Consider the following 17,703-nt stretch of genomic DNA (forward strand, 5'->3'; position numbering starts at 1 on the left):
TTAGAAAAGAAACCTTTATTCCCTGGTGGTCATTGGAAGGTACTTAAACAGCCGTGATGTGTAGTGTGTTCGAACCAACGGGCCCTTTGGAGGTTCACTGGCTGCAGCTCCAACCCTGACCAGCATCCCCTTAACTCCAGGCACCGGAAGTCCTCCCAGCAGCCCAGAACTTTGATCCCTCCCAGAATGTGTATGTCTCACACAGTCTCACCTTGGGTTAGCCATGTCCTCGCTGCGGGAGATGGGGGAGGCAGGATGTGACTAGCGACACCAGGCACTTCTGAGGCGTCTGGCCCAGAGCAAATCCAGCAAAGTTTCCTCTCCAGCCCCAGCTACGCCTTGGCCTCTGGGCAGGCCAAGGAAAACTCTGCTCCTGCCAAGGGCTTTAAGTGAATTAGTTGCCTTCAGTCCCAGGTCCAGTGTCCTGAATCCACGAGCTGCAATCAAGGGGGTTTGAGTCCTGAAACGCGATAGCGGGGCCAAGCTGGCGCCTAACGGGGCCCTGCCTGGAGGTCCATCACAACTCATCCTTTCTCTCTACACTCTGCCCGGGAGCGTCCGTCGTGGCTGGCAGCTCTGCTTCCGGCCCCTTCACCTGAGACAAATCCACCTCCTCTGTGTTGAAGAGCATCTTCACCAGGTCATCGGCCTGCACGCGCTCCTGCGGGGGAAGGGCAGATTAGAGCACGCTGCAAGAGCCAGCCCCCTACTTTGCCCTTGTAGCACTGGGGAGGGGATCCCCAGGACATAATGGGATCACACCCCAAATGCAAGGGCATAGGACTCAGAGGGACCTCCTGGGTCAGTGAGTCCAGTCCCTGCTGTCATAGCCACCCGTTCAGAAGCTTGGGGGCCTGCTCCAGAATCTCATTGCTCGGATGAATAGAAACCTCCTAATGTGCAAGTTTACTCCTGGCCAGCCCATTTATTCTTGTGATGTTGTTCTTTAGCCTAAATGGCTCTTCACCCGACCTGGTGTAGTTATAGACACCAATCAGCTCCCCCTCAGCCTGTGTTTCAGGCTACCCAAGCCCTGCTCTTTCAGTCTGCTCTGTAAGATCGGCTCTCCATCCCCTTGAGCATCCCAGCAGCCCTTCTCTGCCTCACTCCAGCATGGATTCATCTTTCTAGAACATGGGCGACCAGAGCGCACACTGCTCCAGATGGGGTCTCACCAGTGCTTGGTCCAATGACATTAGAACTTCTCAACCTCTACCTAAAATACACTCCCTGCCACAGCCCAGGCTTGCCTTTGCTATTTTCACAGTCTGACACTTGCACAGCAGCTGCAGGGGGAAAGGCACGTCCCCGGGGATCTCACCCAGCTGTTTCCCATGCCCCAGAGCCCATTCCTCGAGGAAGGCAGGGGAGAGGAGGAGTGGGCAGACTGAGCATGTGCACAGCTGGGGGACAGGCGTGCGTGTGAGTGGAGAGGTGCCGAGACAGGATGCCAATGCGGGGCAGTACTTACTCGTTCGCTGTGTCGCGGGTCCAGAGTGAACCACAGGGCAATGGCGCACCGCTGGCCCTTGGTCACGGCCTTTACCCCGTGAGGGTTCTCTGAGCCAGAGGAGAAGCCGACTGCACGCCCGCACTGCGGCTGCACCTCTGCCTGCAGGGGGCAGATGCACGGATTAGGAGCTCCTAGCCATCCAGGCAGCAGCGGGTAATGAGGGATGGGTGAGGTAAGAGCCAGCAGACAGGCCAGGCAATGGAGGAGCATGCTGTTCACTGGGATGGATGTGCAAAAGGGGAGACAGGGCCCTGGGGGCCAGCTGGAGAGGGGATATTGGGGGGATTAGAGTCCCCAGTGCAGGGCAGAAGCAGGGGCATCCCACTGCAGAGGGGTAGCGGCAGGGAACTGTGCTCTTAGACCCTGCTGTGCAGTGGAAACTCCAGGCAATGCTGGGGAGTGGGGGCATCTGCCCAGGAAGTGGCTGGGACAGCCCAGGCCATATGCACTCGGCTCCCCAGCTCTCCTGGAGGTTCCATCTGCAGCCAGCCTGAGCGATGCAGCACATGCTCTGCCACTGGTGGCTTCCCCTGTGGGGGGAGCTCCCCAGGCTCCTGGAGGCCATGGAGGCTAGCCTGGCAGTCAGATGCCAGGGGTTTAACTTCGGGCATCGTGACCAGATGCAGCTCCCCCTCCTCCACAGGGATCACTCCTGCCCTGTACTGCAGCACAGCCCCCATTCTGCCCTTTGTGACATTGTCTAATTAAAATATAACCATGCAAGTCATTAATGCACAATTGCACAAATCTTATACAAAATATAACCCGTGGCCAGAAAGGGTTAAACAGCTTGCAGGCTAATTAGCCCAAAGCCGACTTTTAAAGACATGTTAGACATGGTAAGTAGGGCCATTCAATGGCTAGATAGGCTGGAACTTTGCAATGCAAACCTGTATCGTTAGAAGAGATTCTAATTGTGTGTATCTGAGATACTACCCATGTAAACAGACAGCTCCTATCTGTCACTATAGCTACTAATTCCGAGATCAAAAGGGAATATTAACATTTAGATGAATCTTGGGTGAAATAATGTCATTGTCTATGGGTCTCTGAAGTTTGTGATAGACCGCCTAATGGATAAATTGCCCTATGTTAATTTGTGTAACTAATTACTGGTGTTTAGAAAACAGAAGGTTACATCCAAAGCCTACTGTTTACACAGGACTGTACGGTCAGGCGGATGCTAGAACACTGTATATAAAGACCCTTGGGTTCTGATCCTGTTTGATCTGCTTAAGGTTTCCTGTAGGGGAAGCCTAAGCCACAAGGACTGAGATCCCACTGCTGACTGAAATATAAACATTGGACTATAACCTATGGACCATTTCTGAAAGAACTCCTTGCAACTGCAAAGCTCACTATCTCTGCTACGAATCCGAACCTCAAGAATTGAACTCATGTCTGTATGTATATTGATCTTTTAACCATACTCTCTCTCTCTTTTGTTTTTTAATACATTTTAGTTTAGTTAATAAGAATTGGCTGTAGCACGTATTTGGGTAAGATCTGGAATATTCAGTAACCTGGGAGGTAATGTGTCCAATCGTTTGGGATTAGTAGACCCTTTCCTTTTATATGATGAAATACAATTTTCAGAAATCTTCATCCTATTGACTTGGGTACCTGGATGGAGGCCTGAGGCAGGGTTACTTTAAGGCAGTGGTCCCCAACCTTTTCGTCTGGCGGGTGCCAGATGAAGGACCATGGCAGCGGTCGAGCATCTGCCGAAATGCCGCCGAATTTCGGCGGCATTTCGGCAGATGCTCAACCGCCGGCCAGGACACAGGCGCATTTAGATGCCCCTGCAGGCGCCATCTGCAGACACTGCGTTGGGGACCCCTGCTTTAAGGGACCTGTGTTGTTGGTATCTGGATAACCAGTGAGGTACAAAAGAAGCTGTTTAGTGCTGGCTGGGTAAATCTAAGTACTGAATTATTCACCAGCTTTGGGGTTTGTCTGCCCCATTCTTTGCAGTTCACCCTAATTGAGTGACCTTGGCTGGCTCCCCACTGGGACCCCGGTCACACCCCTCTGTAGAGGAGGCCCCATTCCACATCAGAGCATAGCCATCTCCATTTTCCAGCCAGGGTAACAGCGGGAACGCTGCCTCCCAGCCCAGCCAGCTACACATGCTGTGTACGGCTCAGCAGGCCGGTCCCTGTGATCAGCCCGGGGAGCTAGGGTGCCCTCTTGGCAGTGTAACAGTGGGGAGTTATTTCTGACCAGCTCCATGCACAGATGCTCATAGTTCAGCGGATTGAGCTAATTCAGAATAAAGCATTCTGGAATCAAAGCATCCACACAGGGAGTTAATTAGGAGTAGTTAATCCACTTTAAAGTCACACTCTACCTCATTCTGAATTAATTTTCACGTGTAGACAAGCTCTCAGGGTGAACCCCGAGTGTCAGCCACAGGCAGAGCGAGACAGGAACTGGGGAGAGCAGAAATGAGTCGCCAACCTCTCCAGAGCTGCCCAAACTGTGTGCTTGGGGCAGACAAGCTACTTACAGTCACAGTAGTGGCGTCCAGTTCGGTGAAGTAGAAGGCTCCTCCTTCGAAGTCCCCGTTGAGATACAGGATGGCACTAGAGCCAGACACAGAGCAGAGAAGGCATTCACTACCCAGCAGCCTAGGGCCTCAGCATGCCTCGCTCCACCCCCAGGCTCCCAGCCTTGCGAGGACTAGCCAGAGAAGAGACACCCACTGATCCTTCTCCCCATTTCCCAAGCAGGCAGTGAGCACAGCAGGGCGCCTTTCTGCAGCCCTGCTGCTAGGGCCTCTGAACGCCAGAGAGCTCTGGATCTTCCTTCACACACAACAGTGTCTGGGAGCAGTTGTGGCCACACTTCTGATACTTAGTTACATGGACCTTGCTGAAGGGGGTGTGTTAGTCCCTTTAAGTATGGGTGCTCCTAGCCTGTCTGTCACTGGGGCTCGGTGCAGAATTCTGGGAAATGTAGTTCCCCAGTAGGGACTGAAAGGCCAGAGATCAGGTGACCAAGCAGAACCAGGCAGTTGTGGGATGAGGATGGGGACTCCTGTGAGTGTAGGCAGGCTGTGCCTTCAGCCAAGCACTGCTCGCATGGCTGTTACCTGTAGTCCCGGAAGGTGTACGCCGGCGGCTCCTTGACGCACACCATGGCCTCTGCGTTGAGGATGCAGTTATCCACGTGCACGGCGTGGCTGGAGTCTGTCCGGTCCGCTTGCTTATCTGAGATGGAACGAAGCGTGGTTGGTTACAGAACCTGTCCTGAAACGGCAGGACGTCCGTTTATGGTCACCAACCCCTGCACCCCAGGGCGCTCACAGCAAGGATGCCCTCACCCTATGAGCCTCTCCCCTCACAATGCTCTGACCTGCAATTTCGGGGAGGCCAGAATTCAGTGGCAGCTGGCAAAGCTCTGTTCCCTTGTTCCCTAGGCCTATAGGGAGTGTTTTAGGGCTGTAACACCCCAACACCTACCCCATCATCTCAATGGGAGCTCATGATGCCAGTTCAAACAATGACATGTAATAACTATCCCACTGCTCACCCTAGCAAACGCATCCAGCCAGTGCACTTTCCAGTGAGGTAGGATGCACTGGGGGATACTGGGAATGGCTGGCCAAGTTCCTGGGGTGGGGAACTAGGAGTTCAAGCAACCCCCAGAATTCCAGTCACATCTGCCCCTGCCCATGAGACTCAGCACCTCCCTCCCACATTTTTAAAGGTACATACATGTTGTTGGGCTCAGCACTGCAACAGCAAACCGATTTCGGAACCGAAGTCTCATGTTCCTTAGGAGCCTAAACCCACTGATAGGATTTTGGCTCAGTTCCTAAATCACTTTGGAAAGTGAGAGTCTCCTAAGTCAGCTAGGCTCTGCAACACTGCGTGCAGCAACACCGCAATACATTTCACAATCTGGGCTAAGAGTGCTAAGTGTCTCTGAATGCTGGAAACCTGAACCACTTCCCCTGGCATCTCTGGTGTCAAGAGCTCCAGCGCCCCCCATCCAGCTGCCAACCCCCGGCCGCTGTTCTATGTGATGCTGTTATTTGCTGCCAGCAAACGGAGGCATTTTTTAATCAAAGTGGCTGTAAAATCAAGGGCTGAGCTCTGCAGAAGTGACGGGGTTCAGCTTGCCGCAGAACCTTGGTGCCTGTCTAGGACACGTGGCTGAAGCTCTGAGCAGTGACTGTAACACGTCATCTCCCTTTCCCACTGCATAGTTCACTCCCCACGTTCTCTGGCTTTAGCAATCAAGTTTGCACAGCTTCTTCCTCCTGTTAGCCCTGCAAAGCCAGCCCAGCCAATAGGGAGGAAGCTGGATTCTGTCCCCTCCTGCACAGCAGCAGAATAGTTCACTCAGTGCCAGTCACTTACACTTGGGCCAACCCACTGACACTCCCTGGGCTGCACAGGTGGCACTGAGGGCAAAATCCATATTACGAGGCAGGTGTGAGACAGAGAGCCCACTGGAGAAGTGTTTGATGGCTGTGAAGGGAGTCCCCCTGGCAGCAGCTGCCCACAGGGCCGTGGGAGGAGAAGGAGGGGTCCTGCCACTAGCAGCAGCCTGACTCATGACCACCGGGAAGGGGGAAGCCCAAGGCCAGCAGCCCACTGAACAGGGGCAGGTGGAGCACGCCAGCTACTCACCTTCGATGGCCGTGCGGCACACCAGGTGAGAGTAGGAAAAATAGAGCGGGGTGTCCAGGCGGAAGTAGGACTCCATCACGCGCCGCACCTTCTCTGTCACATTGTAGTAGAGCCGGGCGCTGTGCATGGACACCTTGCCCTCCTGCCCCAGCTACAGGGGGAGACAGAGAGCAGGAGCAGCGGTCAGGCGGCCTGGTTTCTTCCCCAGTGATCTCACCGAGCTTTGTCCCCAGAGCCAGCAGTTTGGACTGGAGGGAAGGGCAGCAATGATAGAGACAGCTCTTCCTCTCTGCAATATGGGGGGGCACAAAGGGCGCCCCCCCTCCCCCTCCGGCTGATATGGGGGCAGTTCTGTAAACTCACCAATCGTTACTCTGGGGGCCTGAATGGGCTGGACACACCCTGGTGACTCCGCCATTCTCCGAACTGGGCTTCCTCAGGGGGCTCCCCAAATTTGTTTATGTCTCCAGGTGAGAGAACAGCTTAGGCGCAAAGCATCCTTCCTCCGACCTGCCCCATCCCTTCCAGCCGATCTCCCCCACGCTCCTCCCAGCCTTTCCCCAGTGCTAGCCACACTCTTCTCCCAACCCACGTCCAGAGCCTCCCCCCTCAGTCAAATGAGCAATCCTACCTTGAGGGCCTTATAGACCGTCACGCCATAGAAAGTCTCGCTGGGAGTGTGGGGGGAGGTTTTCCCACGATAGCCATCCCCAGCAGACGCGGCTGCCTGCAAAACCCAGGGTCAGATGTGAGACCCCCACGCTGCCGCCTGCTCCTGAGAGAAGGGCAGGGAGACAGGCCAAGCCCTCAGGGATCCTGAGCAGGCACGACGGGGCCAGAACCACCCCTCCCCAGTCTTTTCTGGGAGGCTTTTCCCTGGAAAGGGGCAGATGTGACGCCGAAGAGCACTGGGGCCTGGCCAGGCTAGAACCCATAACATGGTCCCAGTGAAATAGTTTAGGGTCCCAGGCAAGGAGTTCAGATCCCGTCCCCCTGACACGCTGGTACATGCTGCAGATCCTCATTACCCCAAATCCAGCCTCCCAACCCAAGCTCTCCCACACCCTGTCCTGGTGTCACTATCGCACCCCCTTTCTGCTCTGGTCAGAGGCCCCACCCTGCAGACACAGACCCTCCCCATACCGGCCTGAGACCCGTGGTAGCCAACGCCATGGGGGTGCAGTTATGCCCTGAGCTCGGTAACAGGACAATCCTGGCATGCAGGAGCCAATGGGGCAGAGGGACGGGACATTCCCCCCAGTCAGGTGGATAGGAGGGCTGCACTGGGGAACTAAAGTCCTGGCTTCAGGATTGCAGAACAAGATTGAATTTAATTCCTCTCTAGTAGTTCACTGTGGATTGTACTTTTAAATAGGTGACAGCCCCCCTCCCCAATGCTCTCCACACTCCAGCCCCATCCTCCCCTCCCAGGGTGACTCAAAGCAACCCCTTCCCTGCCCCTGCTCAACCTCAGCCCGCTCTCCCGCATCGCTTAGAGCTGTCCTTCTCCAGCTGCCATGCCAGCCTCTCCCCCTCGCCTCCCCAGCCTCCGGGTGCTGGAACCTGCGATGAGCTACTCACGTTGGTGAGTTTCTGCAGTTCCACACACTCCTCCTCAGAGATGACTCCGTCCACCACCACTCGCTGAGAGCCATTCAGCAGCCTGGAGTTCATGGTGACGCTGAGCCCATCGTACAGCAGGGGCCCACCTACAGGGCCAAGGAGCAACAGTGGAGTCGGGGAGCCCTCAGCCCGGGAGGTTGGAGGGGGGTCAGAGGGCACTGCCAGCACTGGCTGTGTGACACGTACAGAGGGTGGCAGGCACAAGAAGGGGAGATGCCATTTTGCCTCAGCCATAGGCCACCCCTTTGGTGGCACTGAACATCCTGCTCCTTGCTCAGAGCCCCCAGCTATGGAGCACACAGGAGTGACGGCCTGGCCGTCTGCTGGGGTCACATTTCACAACTCCCTCTCTTACCTTCCCGCACGAACTTGCTCATGTCCACAGAGTCTTTGGTTTTCTCCTCCACCAGAGTCTCTATCTCTTTCATCAGGTTGCCGATCTCCTCGGAGATTCGAGCCGCCGTCTCACGCTCCACCCTGGACACAAAGAAGCTGTTGTGAGCTGCTCTCCAGCCTCTGGGGCGGACGTTTAAGTGATCAGCCAATTGGGAGATAGGCAGGGGGCTGAGGGCAGCAATCCTGAGGCCTCCACAGAGGGGGCAGAGACCAAGAGGTGCAGGGGAAGGAGATGAAGCTGTGGGATGGGTTCAACAGTCAGGCGGACAGGGCAGGCAGTGCCCCTGGCTGGGGGTTCAGCAGCCTGATGACATGCCCGTAACACCTTCCTGACGTGATTCGTTCCAGCCCTAGCTCCCATGTTACACAGCATCCCCCAGAAACCCTCGCAGCCACTCCTGGAACCACCAGGCTCCCCTCCCCACCCCCCAGCTGCAGCAGATGGGTTTGGAGGATTCCAGCTGCAACCCGCACTAACAGAAACCCCCACAACAGCGATTCCACATGCCAGCAGTGGGAGCAAAGAGACGATGCTCCAGCCAGTGTCACTGAATGAGTTCTCACTTCTGCTTCTCACGCAGCCTCTTTGGGATCACCTCCTCTGGGGTCCACGTGTCCTAAAGACAGGAAAGAAACCAGAGATAAGGAACCTCATCCTTGCCCGAGACACCCCAGCCATGGCTCAGACACAAGGGTGCAGCCCTGGGCAGGGACAGACAGCAGTGCCATTGAAGAGCAATCAGCCCATCACAGCTTCCTCTCTTCCTACACAAATCCACCCCCCCCAGCACAGCTCCTCCCCTTGGTGCCCCACAAAACCCACCCCCGAGCATTCAGTCTAAATCTGCCCACTTTGAGTTCCTGCAGGTGTGTCCAGTACCAGGCCAAGGGAGTTTCCACTCACCGGGTCCACAAATGGGATCCCAAAGGCATCGTAGCTGAAAAAGAGCAGCTCCTTCTCCAGCAGACTGCGCTGGCGATACACCCGGATGTTCTGAAAGTGTGGGAGAGATGGATGGGTCAGAGCAGCCTACATGGGCTTTCCAACAGACAAGCTGGTCGGGCCAGTGCGGGAACCAGCAGCCATGAGACGAGCATTACAGAGAGCAACAGAATTCCAAAACTGGAGGTGTGGTGGGGATGAGAGTGCATGATTCTGCTATTCTATGCCACGTTTCAATCCCTCTCAATACACCTCAATCCAGCCCTGTAGCCTCCTGCTCTTCTAGTCCCGGGTCCCTACATAGCTCTGTCCATGGAGAACATTTCCAGTCTGAAAAACTTAGGGATGAGCGTTAATGCCAGGTTCAAAATGGAAAGCTGCTCTCACCCCTACCCACAACCTCGCCATAAAACATCCCCCCTTTCCATTAACTCCTACTTTGTAATGGTAGCAAATAAAGTCAACAAATTGATTTGGCGAGATGTTTTTATGACAGGTGGGGCTGGCTGCACCATCACCACATAAGCTGCCCAACATTCCCCATTATAAAATCCTGTTTTCATTTGCTTATCACTTTGCCGAACTTTAACCATCTGGGCCGAAACATCCCACACTGAATGTCTGCTTCAGGCTGGGTATTTTCCATTTCGGTCAGTTTGGCAGTTTCTGCAAATGAAACGCCTACACCACCAGCCAGGCCCTGATGTTTCAGAGGAAGGTGCAGACCCCACACTGGATCAGCTCACACCAACATGCCGACGGGATAGGCTTCTCCCTAGCCCTGCCAGTCAGTGATTGGCTGGTGCCCTGAGGCAGGAGGCTATCTTATGCTTATTCCTGGCTCACATAAGCACAGAAATCTGCAAAACCCTCCAGCCATTTTTACTGTGTTGCTGAGGCTGAGCTTTGACCAGGGGCTCTGTGTCCAGTCCCTTCAGTACCAACTGGAACGTACAAGCGGTGAATGAAGACGGCCAATTCTAATGCTAACCAGACTGCAGCCCGCCTGCCCTACAAATACCAATCCCAGGTCTGCAGATGCTGCTTCAACAGGCCTGGGAATCACGAGATGAGCCCAGCAAACTGGCAGAACTTGAGGAGTGGTTTTGCAGGGACAGACTGAAGATCACTCACTTCTCGGGGACCAATAGGTGCAGCCAGCCTTTCCCCAAGGACAGCTGTGTAGTAGGCCAAGTTCTGATTCATCACTTCATCATTAGGGAAGAAAAGCAAGTAGGTCTTGGCGCATTCAATGGCTTTCTCGTAATTCTCACCTGCAAAGAGAAATCAGCTCATTAAGAGAAGCTGTTCCTCTGTGCTCTGCAGGATGCCGGCAAGGAGGGGTACAGAACAGGAACAACGCTAGGGCACATTTCCAGCACAAGGACAGTCAGACTCAGATTTAGCACAGAGTCAGATTCAGACATAAGAACAGGCATGCTGGGTCAGACCAATGGTCCATCTCGCCCAGTCTCCTGTCTTCCGACAGTGTCAGTGCCAGATATTTCAGAGGGGATAAACAGAACAATTATCAAGAGATCCAAACCCTGTCATCCACTCCCAGCTTCTGGCAGTCAGAGGCTAGGGAAACCCTGAGCATTGGGTTGCATCCCTGACCATTTTGGCTAATAGTCACTGATGGACCCATCCTCCATGAACTTACCTAGTTCCAATTCCCTGCAGTGAGAAACTTTGGTGTTCAAACCCTTTTCTCTCTGAAGACTAGGACTGGTTACTCACTCATGTTCAGTCTTATCATAAGAACATAAGAATGGCCGTACTGGGTCAGACCAAGGGTCCATCTAGCCCAGTATCCTGTCTACTGACAGTGGCCAATACCAGGTGCCCCAGAGGGAGGGAACCTAACAGGTAATGACCAAGTGATCTCTCTCCCGCCATCCATGTCCACCCTCTGACAAACAGAGGCTAGGGACACCCTTCTCTACCCATCCTGGCTAATATCCATTAACAGACTTAACCTCCATGAATGTATCCAGTTCTCTTTTAAATGCTGTTATAGTCCTACCCTTCACAACCTCCTCAGGCAAGGAGTTCCACAGGTTGACTGTGTGCTGCATGAAGAAGAACTTCCTTTTATTTGTTTTAAACCTGCTGCCCATTAATTTCATTTGGTGGCCCCTAGTTCTTGTATTATGGGAACAAGTAAATAACTTTTCCTTATTTACTTTCTCTACATCACTCATGATTTTATAGACCTCTATCATATCCCCCCCCTTAGTCTCCTCTTTTCCAAGCTGAAAAGTCCTAGCCTCTTTAATCTCTCCTCATATGGGACCTATTTGATTTCCAACATTTATCTTTTGTTTCACGGTTTCACAATCATGGGGAGCAATTTTTCCCTGCACTGCAGAAGAACAGCCATGAGAAATGGCTCTGAAGCACAGCTGTAATAGTAACTGCAACACCTGCTATAACCCAGCCAGTAGGTGAAACAAGGGGGGTTTCCCTTACACCTTTTAATGGATATCACTTATTCTCAGAAATACAAGGGCCATGGTGTCAGACCTGGCCAGTGCTGTAAATAAATAAAAAATAAATTAATGGAGATATACCAATCTCCTAGAACTGGAAGGGACCCCAAAGGGTCATTGAGTCCAGCCCCCTGCCTTCACTAGCAGGACCAAAAACTGATTTTGCCCCAGATCCCTAAGTGGCCCCCTCAAGGATTGAACTCACAACCCTGGGTTTAGCAGGCCAAAGCTCAAATCCCTCCCCCGCAAGTGATGAGAAACTGGCTCTGCAGTAGGAACTGTCCTGGATGCTCTGGAAACAGGGAGATCTCTCCTCTCAGCTCGTCATTCCGCTCTGACTACTTCTACATCAGGCAAAGTCTCTCTTCCAAGTAGCCAGAGGCAGGATCTCCCTGCACAGAGCTGGTTGACTCACAATCCTTCGCTGATGTACTTCATAACTCCAGTAAAGCACAAACTGGGAAGATGGATCAAGAGCACAAACCAGTTTGGAAATCACAAAAGGGAGCAGAGGGAGCTCGGAATAATAGAAGAACTCCGAGAAATGAGATCCGGTCTGTGCTGCAACCAGCTAGCGTGAAATCATGCACCTCTTGTATAGGTGAAGAGAGAAGAGCGAGTCTGGCATCTTTCCTACTCCTCCCGGGCCTGGCCAATCTGCTTCGGACACAGCAGAGTTCACCTGATTTCAGAGGAATGAGCCCTGGAAACAACACCTCCCTCAGGCCTGGAAGGAGCTTTCAGAGAATTGTAGCATGAGTCCACAGCACGATGGGAAAGGCTCAAAAGCATGTTGGCATTTGGTAAGAGCCTTTGCAACAGGGCAGGGCCCCTCTTGGTCCTGCCTCTGCTCTGCTCCAAAAACCACTCAGAGGCCTTCCGACTCAGCAATCACCGGTGCAGTTTATTTACAGGGTGCAATCCACCACCTTCGTACCAGTTACAGCTTGGGGGGTTCAGCCTTAGGGACTTCTCGGTCTCTGCAGGCAGGCAATCTCCCTTCACTCCCTGGCTTCCCGCCCTGCTTCCTTCCTCTGGGCCTGATATAGCCCCAGGCTAATCAGACTGTCTGCTGTTTCCCCTTTGCCAATCAGGCACAGGTTTTTCTAGCCAGCTCCACTTTATCTCCTGAAATTGGAGCCGGGGTGACAGAGGGCCGGCTCAGCAGTTCCCGTTCAGGCCACTGTCACAGCCATAGGCGGCAAGTGTGGAAGTAGGGAAAGAATTAACAAGGATTTGAAGGGGATTTTAATGCATGTCAGTCAGTTAGCAAGAGTCAAGCTAATAGTTAGCAAGAGTTAGGCCAGCTGTAACCCTAATGACGTGAGACCTGTAGAAACGAGGATGGTGTGAGGCAGAGGGAAAGAACTGTGTAAAAAGTTATTACGACCTTGCAACTGATAACCAAATATGTAGACTGGTGTCTTCTAGGAGTGAGAAAAATAAGATAGCAGGATGGCTTATGTATAAACAAAATGCAGTTGTTGCTCATTATTGTCTGTATTATTGCTAGTTATTGTCTGTAACAAAGGTATAAATGCTTGCTGTAATTGTTTACTAGTTGAGAGACCTGTCCGGGACCGGGGCAACCCTGTGTCCTAGGGCACTCCCTCCCTCTAGTGTAATAACTAGAGAAAGAATAAAGTATTTGATTTTGCTGCACCCAAACGAAAAGCGAGAACTGAGTTTTTCTCCGACACAGGTTATATACACCTGCGGTGCCCGGGCTCCAGGAATATTCAGGGCTGGGGGCCCTCCTCCAGCAATATTTGGAGCTGGGTCTCTCCCCCGGCCCTGCCTGGATCGGGCCCCGGCCCCCGCGGGCCTCCTCGCCCCGCCGCGTCCCTGCCTGGAGCAGGTCCCAGCCCCCGCCTGCCACACCACCCCCGTGTGCCCTCCCCGCCACGCCGCGTCCCTGCCTGACAAAAAGCAGCTGCGCCTCTCCCCTGCCTGCTCTGTGCTGCCGGAGATCGGCTCCCGGCAGAACTGCTGTCTGCTGCTGCAGGGTCCTAGCACCTGCCCTCTACTAATGGCAAGGCAGGCTGCCCTTACCCTGAGCCTCTCCAATGCCCCAAACCCTCAGCCCCAGCCAGAGCCCTCATCCCCCCGCACCCTAATCCTCAGCCCCAGCCCTGAGCACCCCTGCATCATGAACCCCTCATCCCCCTGCACCCTAATCCTCAGCCCCAGTCCTGAGCACCCCTGCATCATGAACCCCTCATCCCCCTGCACCCTAATCCTCAGCCCCAGCCCTGAGCCCTCCCACAGCATGAACCCCTCATCCTCAGCCAGAACCCTCATCCCCTCGCACCCTAATCCTCTGCCCCAGCCCTGGGCCCCCCACATCATGAACCCCTCATCCCCAGCCAGAACCCTCATCCCTCTGCACCCTAATCCTCTGCCCCAGTCCTGAGCCTCCCCCCGCAGCATGAACCCCTCATCCCCAGCCAGAACCCTCATCCCCTCGCACCCTAATCCTCTGCCCCAGCCCTGAGCCCCCCACATCATGAACCCCTCATCCTCAGCCCCACAGCCCTCACCCCACACCCCAACCCTCTGCCCTGAGCCCCCTCCTGCATCATGAACACCTCAGCACCAGCCAGAGCCTTCATCCCCCCACACCCTAATCCTCTGCCCCAGCCCTGAGCCCCCTCCTGCATCATGAATCCCTCATCCTCAGCCCCACAGCCCTCACTCCTGTACTCCCTCCTATCCCCAAACTCCCTCCCCAGAAGGTGCACCCCCTCCCCTTTCCCACACAGCCATTCCCAACCCCAAACTCCATCCCAAAGCCTGCACCCTTCACCCCCTCCTGCACACCCATCCCCTGCCCCAGCCCAGAGCCTGCACCCAGCACCCAAACTCCATCCCAAAGCCTGCACCCTGCACCTCTCCTGCACCCTAATCCCCAGCCTAGGATCTGCACCCCAGACCTCCCACACCGAGCCCCCTCCCAGAGCCTTAGGCAGGTGGGGGAGGAGTTTGGGGGGGCAGAGTTGGGGGGCGGGTTCTGGGCACCACCAAAATTTCTACAAACATGCCACCCATGGTCACAGCCTTGTTTTGGGTCTGCAAGGGGTGACCATACCCTGTGCAACTCGGGTTTGTGACGGTCCCACTGCCCATGTGTGAGGAGGGGGCATGGGGTGATGGGAGGGAGACCCTAGAAGCAGCCCCAGTTAAGCAGGAGAATGTAGCATTGCTCCCATAGCCAAGAAAAGGAGCCAGACACACAGACTTACTGCAGCTTCTCACTGCGTGTGGAAGGCTTTGGAGAGCACCCTTACCAGATGCCCGGCTCTTCCACTCCCACCTGACTGTTTTGCTCAAAGTTCAACAGGAACAAAATATTGACAAGTGTCTGTTTTGTGATGGGAACATCCCTGGGCCTTTGCTACTCCCGTGTCTATCGTGCTGCAACAGCCACTGAGTCGCTGGAGCCTGCACCTGGGGAGGGGAGCCCCCTGCTCAGAGCTGCCTGAACTTCACCACTCTGAAAACAGCTGCAGCTTCCTTCTTAGGATGGCAGCCAGACACCTACCAGCCTAGCGGAAAAGAAACCACACCACCTGCTGGAGACAAAGAACTATGTGCCAGGAAGCAATGAAATCACTCAGTTCTCATCTGCTGACAGGGAGGAACTAAATGAAAGCACCTGGTTGGAGGCTGCAAGCAGGAAATAAATCAGATACTGGGAAGAGAGAAATGGGAAGACATGAAGGTCCCAATACCCTGGGATGGGAGCATACCAGGAACATGGACAGTTATCACAGAGCTAGGAGACAGGTAAAGGATGTTACCAAAGCAAGGAGAAGGATACTGGACTCAGAGGCTCACCCCATCTCCACATCATCAGGCATCACTGCTGCAGGCCTACTAGTTTTCACACTTGGAATATGCGTCTAAGTACTATTTCTAAGCAGTGCACAGAGAGACCTAACGCGTTCCATTATGATCTTCCATTTTCAGTCCCTTACAACTCTGACAAACTAATAATTTGAGCCGAAGTTTTCCAGGTTTCATTTCTTCCTCGGGTTGACTTTGTTCTGGAAAGTTTATGCAGAAGCTGAGAGGCAGTTCAGCTGTTTCCTAGGAGGAGGATAGTGAAAAATAGGCAGTTTTGCCAATGTTAAAAAAAAAAAAATTCGGAATGTTTTCTGAATAGTGGTAATGCCTCTTTGGTTCGGAGCAGGTGCTTAAATGCTGACAGGGACCAGGTAGGTGCCTTTCACTATCCCCACAAAACCTATCCAGATTTGGCCAATGTATAAGCCTCAGAAAATCATTTGCATGTACACAGCAGAACTTGTTCGACATTTGGCCCTTAATTTTTGGAATGTTCCAGTTGTGCTGGGCCTGACACCAGGCCTGCCTAAGCCTCCTGCAACCAGCAAACACAATGAGCTAGTGCACCAAGTGGGATATGTATGAGAGAGGATGATCCTCCTCCAGCTGCTACTGCTACTTTCCTTCCCGAAAATACCCTTTGGCCAAGTGAGGTTTGCTGGGTTAGGAGACCATGAGTTCTAGTCTGACCTTTCCCACTGACTGACGTTAATAACTTGGAACTTCACAGCTTTTCAGAAGTGTAGGGGTAAGTATAATTTCTACCAATTTACGGATGAGATAACCCAGTATCAGACACTGCACCAGGAACAGAACCCGAGTTTTAAATATGGCAGAGCTGGGTCTGCCAAACGTAGAAATGCCACCTCAGGCCGAATTTACCAAACCTGTGACTCTAGGTCAGTATCGTGGAGCGGGTTGGCTGGGACACCACCACAGAGGCGAGGCCGCCAGGGCAATGTTTGGGGAGGGTTAGGAAACAAAACCAAACAAATACTAACCTAACTCGCAAGTGCTGTGTATGTCTCTGTATATTGTGCTAGTCTCAGCCTGTCCGTTTGCTGGGACTGGAAGGGCCCATCTCACACCCTTGCTTTGTCCAGCACCCTGCATGAGGGATCATCGCAATCCCGATCGGGCCCTCTAGGTGCTACCGTAATCCAGATCCGGAACATTGATCTCATGGTTAGGGCGCTGCACTGGAAGCCAGGAGAACTACGTTGTATTCCTGGTTCTGTATGAAGTTGGGCAAGTCACTTAGACCAACGTTTTCTGGCTGCGCAGCTGGAGACGCCTAGGGTGCCATTTCTCAGAGGGGCTCAGTGCGCTCTAGGTCTCCAGTTGCACATCCAGAATCAGTGGACACTTGGCCTTAGTCTCTCTGAGCCTCGGTTCGCCAACTGTAACGCTCCTCTTCTATTCTCACCCGGGTACTGAAGATAAACGTGTGAATGTCTGTGAGCTGTTCAGATACCACAGTTACAAGTGCAATAGAAAAGCCCGGGAAGGAATAAAAGATTCCGTAGTCAGTGCAGCATCTGGATAATGAGTAGAAAATAAGTACTGGGGCTGCACAGTACAGGCCAAGCAACAGAAAAAAATACTGAACAGCTGCCTCGTTCCCTTGCACCATCCCTCTGGGCACTGAATGATGCGAGGGCACTGTGGGAAAACATATGAACTAGTGTAATTTACGGTTCTATCATAACATATGTACATAAAGGGGCAGAGCACATTGCCTGGACAACAGTAACTCTGGTGTTTCCTAACTTCTCAGTGCCTGACTCTGCAACACTGATAATCTTCTTCTAAGGTAGTTCTTTTGTGTGGACTCTTGTACCCTCTGCTATCTGTGCAAAAGAAAGAGGGACGAAGACAGCTAAATTGTGTGCCAGTGACCCCAAGAACCCTAATGTCCGGGCTTCCCAAGTATCACAGAAATAAGAGAAATGCTTCTTACTGTTGTAATAGGCAAACTGCAGGTAGTTGAAGTGGGATGGAAGGAAATCCTCAATGGGCTTGTCCCGGCCCGGCTGGGAGGCTAGTTCTGTAACACAGCTCTGCTTACAGCTTAGCAGCTGCACGTAATGATCTGGGAGAGAAAGACAGCACATTTTATGGGTCAGGAGAGATGTGTACCAGAGCAGCATTCTTCAGCCAGGAGGGGGCTTCACTCAGGCATTACCTTCATTAGAACCAAGAAAATAGGCTTGGGAATTTAAATCCCCATTATCTCAACCTTAGCACAGT

At 53.3% G+C, this 17,703-nt stretch overlaps 1 protein-coding gene across 2 annotated transcripts in view; it reads right to left on the minus strand.

Annotated features, from left to right (window-relative positions):
* The window catches only part of P3H1 (prolyl 3-hydroxylase 1), a 26,024-nt gene continuing 8,321 nt past the window's right edge, over nt 1-17,703 (minus strand). For both annotated transcript variants that reach the window (XM_039509464.1, XM_039509465.1), the window contains exons 4-15: nt 17,414-17,545; nt 10,250-10,389; nt 9,077-9,166; nt 8,737-8,789; nt 8,132-8,253; nt 7,735-7,862; nt 6,785-6,880; nt 6,154-6,304; nt 4,608-4,725; nt 4,023-4,098; nt 1,472-1,612; nt 1-661 (exon numbers count right to left, since the gene is read on the minus strand). In XM_039509464.1, the coding sequence (XP_039365398.1) occupies nt 518-661; nt 1,472-1,612; nt 4,023-4,098; nt 4,608-4,725; nt 6,154-6,304; nt 6,785-6,880; nt 7,735-7,862; nt 8,132-8,253; nt 8,737-8,789; nt 9,077-9,166; nt 10,250-10,389; nt 17,414-17,545 (1,391 nt within the window). In that variant the 3' untranslated portion in view covers nt 1-517. The remainder of the gene's footprint in view (nt 662-1,471; nt 1,613-4,022; nt 4,099-4,607; nt 4,726-6,153; nt 6,305-6,784; nt 6,881-7,734; nt 7,863-8,131; nt 8,254-8,736; nt 8,790-9,076; nt 9,167-10,249; nt 10,390-17,413; nt 17,546-17,703) is intronic.

Source organism: Mauremys reevesii, linkage group 21 (assembly GCF_016161935.1).
Source record: "Mauremys reevesii isolate NIE-2019 linkage group 21, ASM1616193v1, whole genome shotgun sequence".
Taxonomy (NCBI): Eukaryota; Metazoa; Chordata; order Testudines; family Geoemydidae; genus Mauremys; species Mauremys reevesii.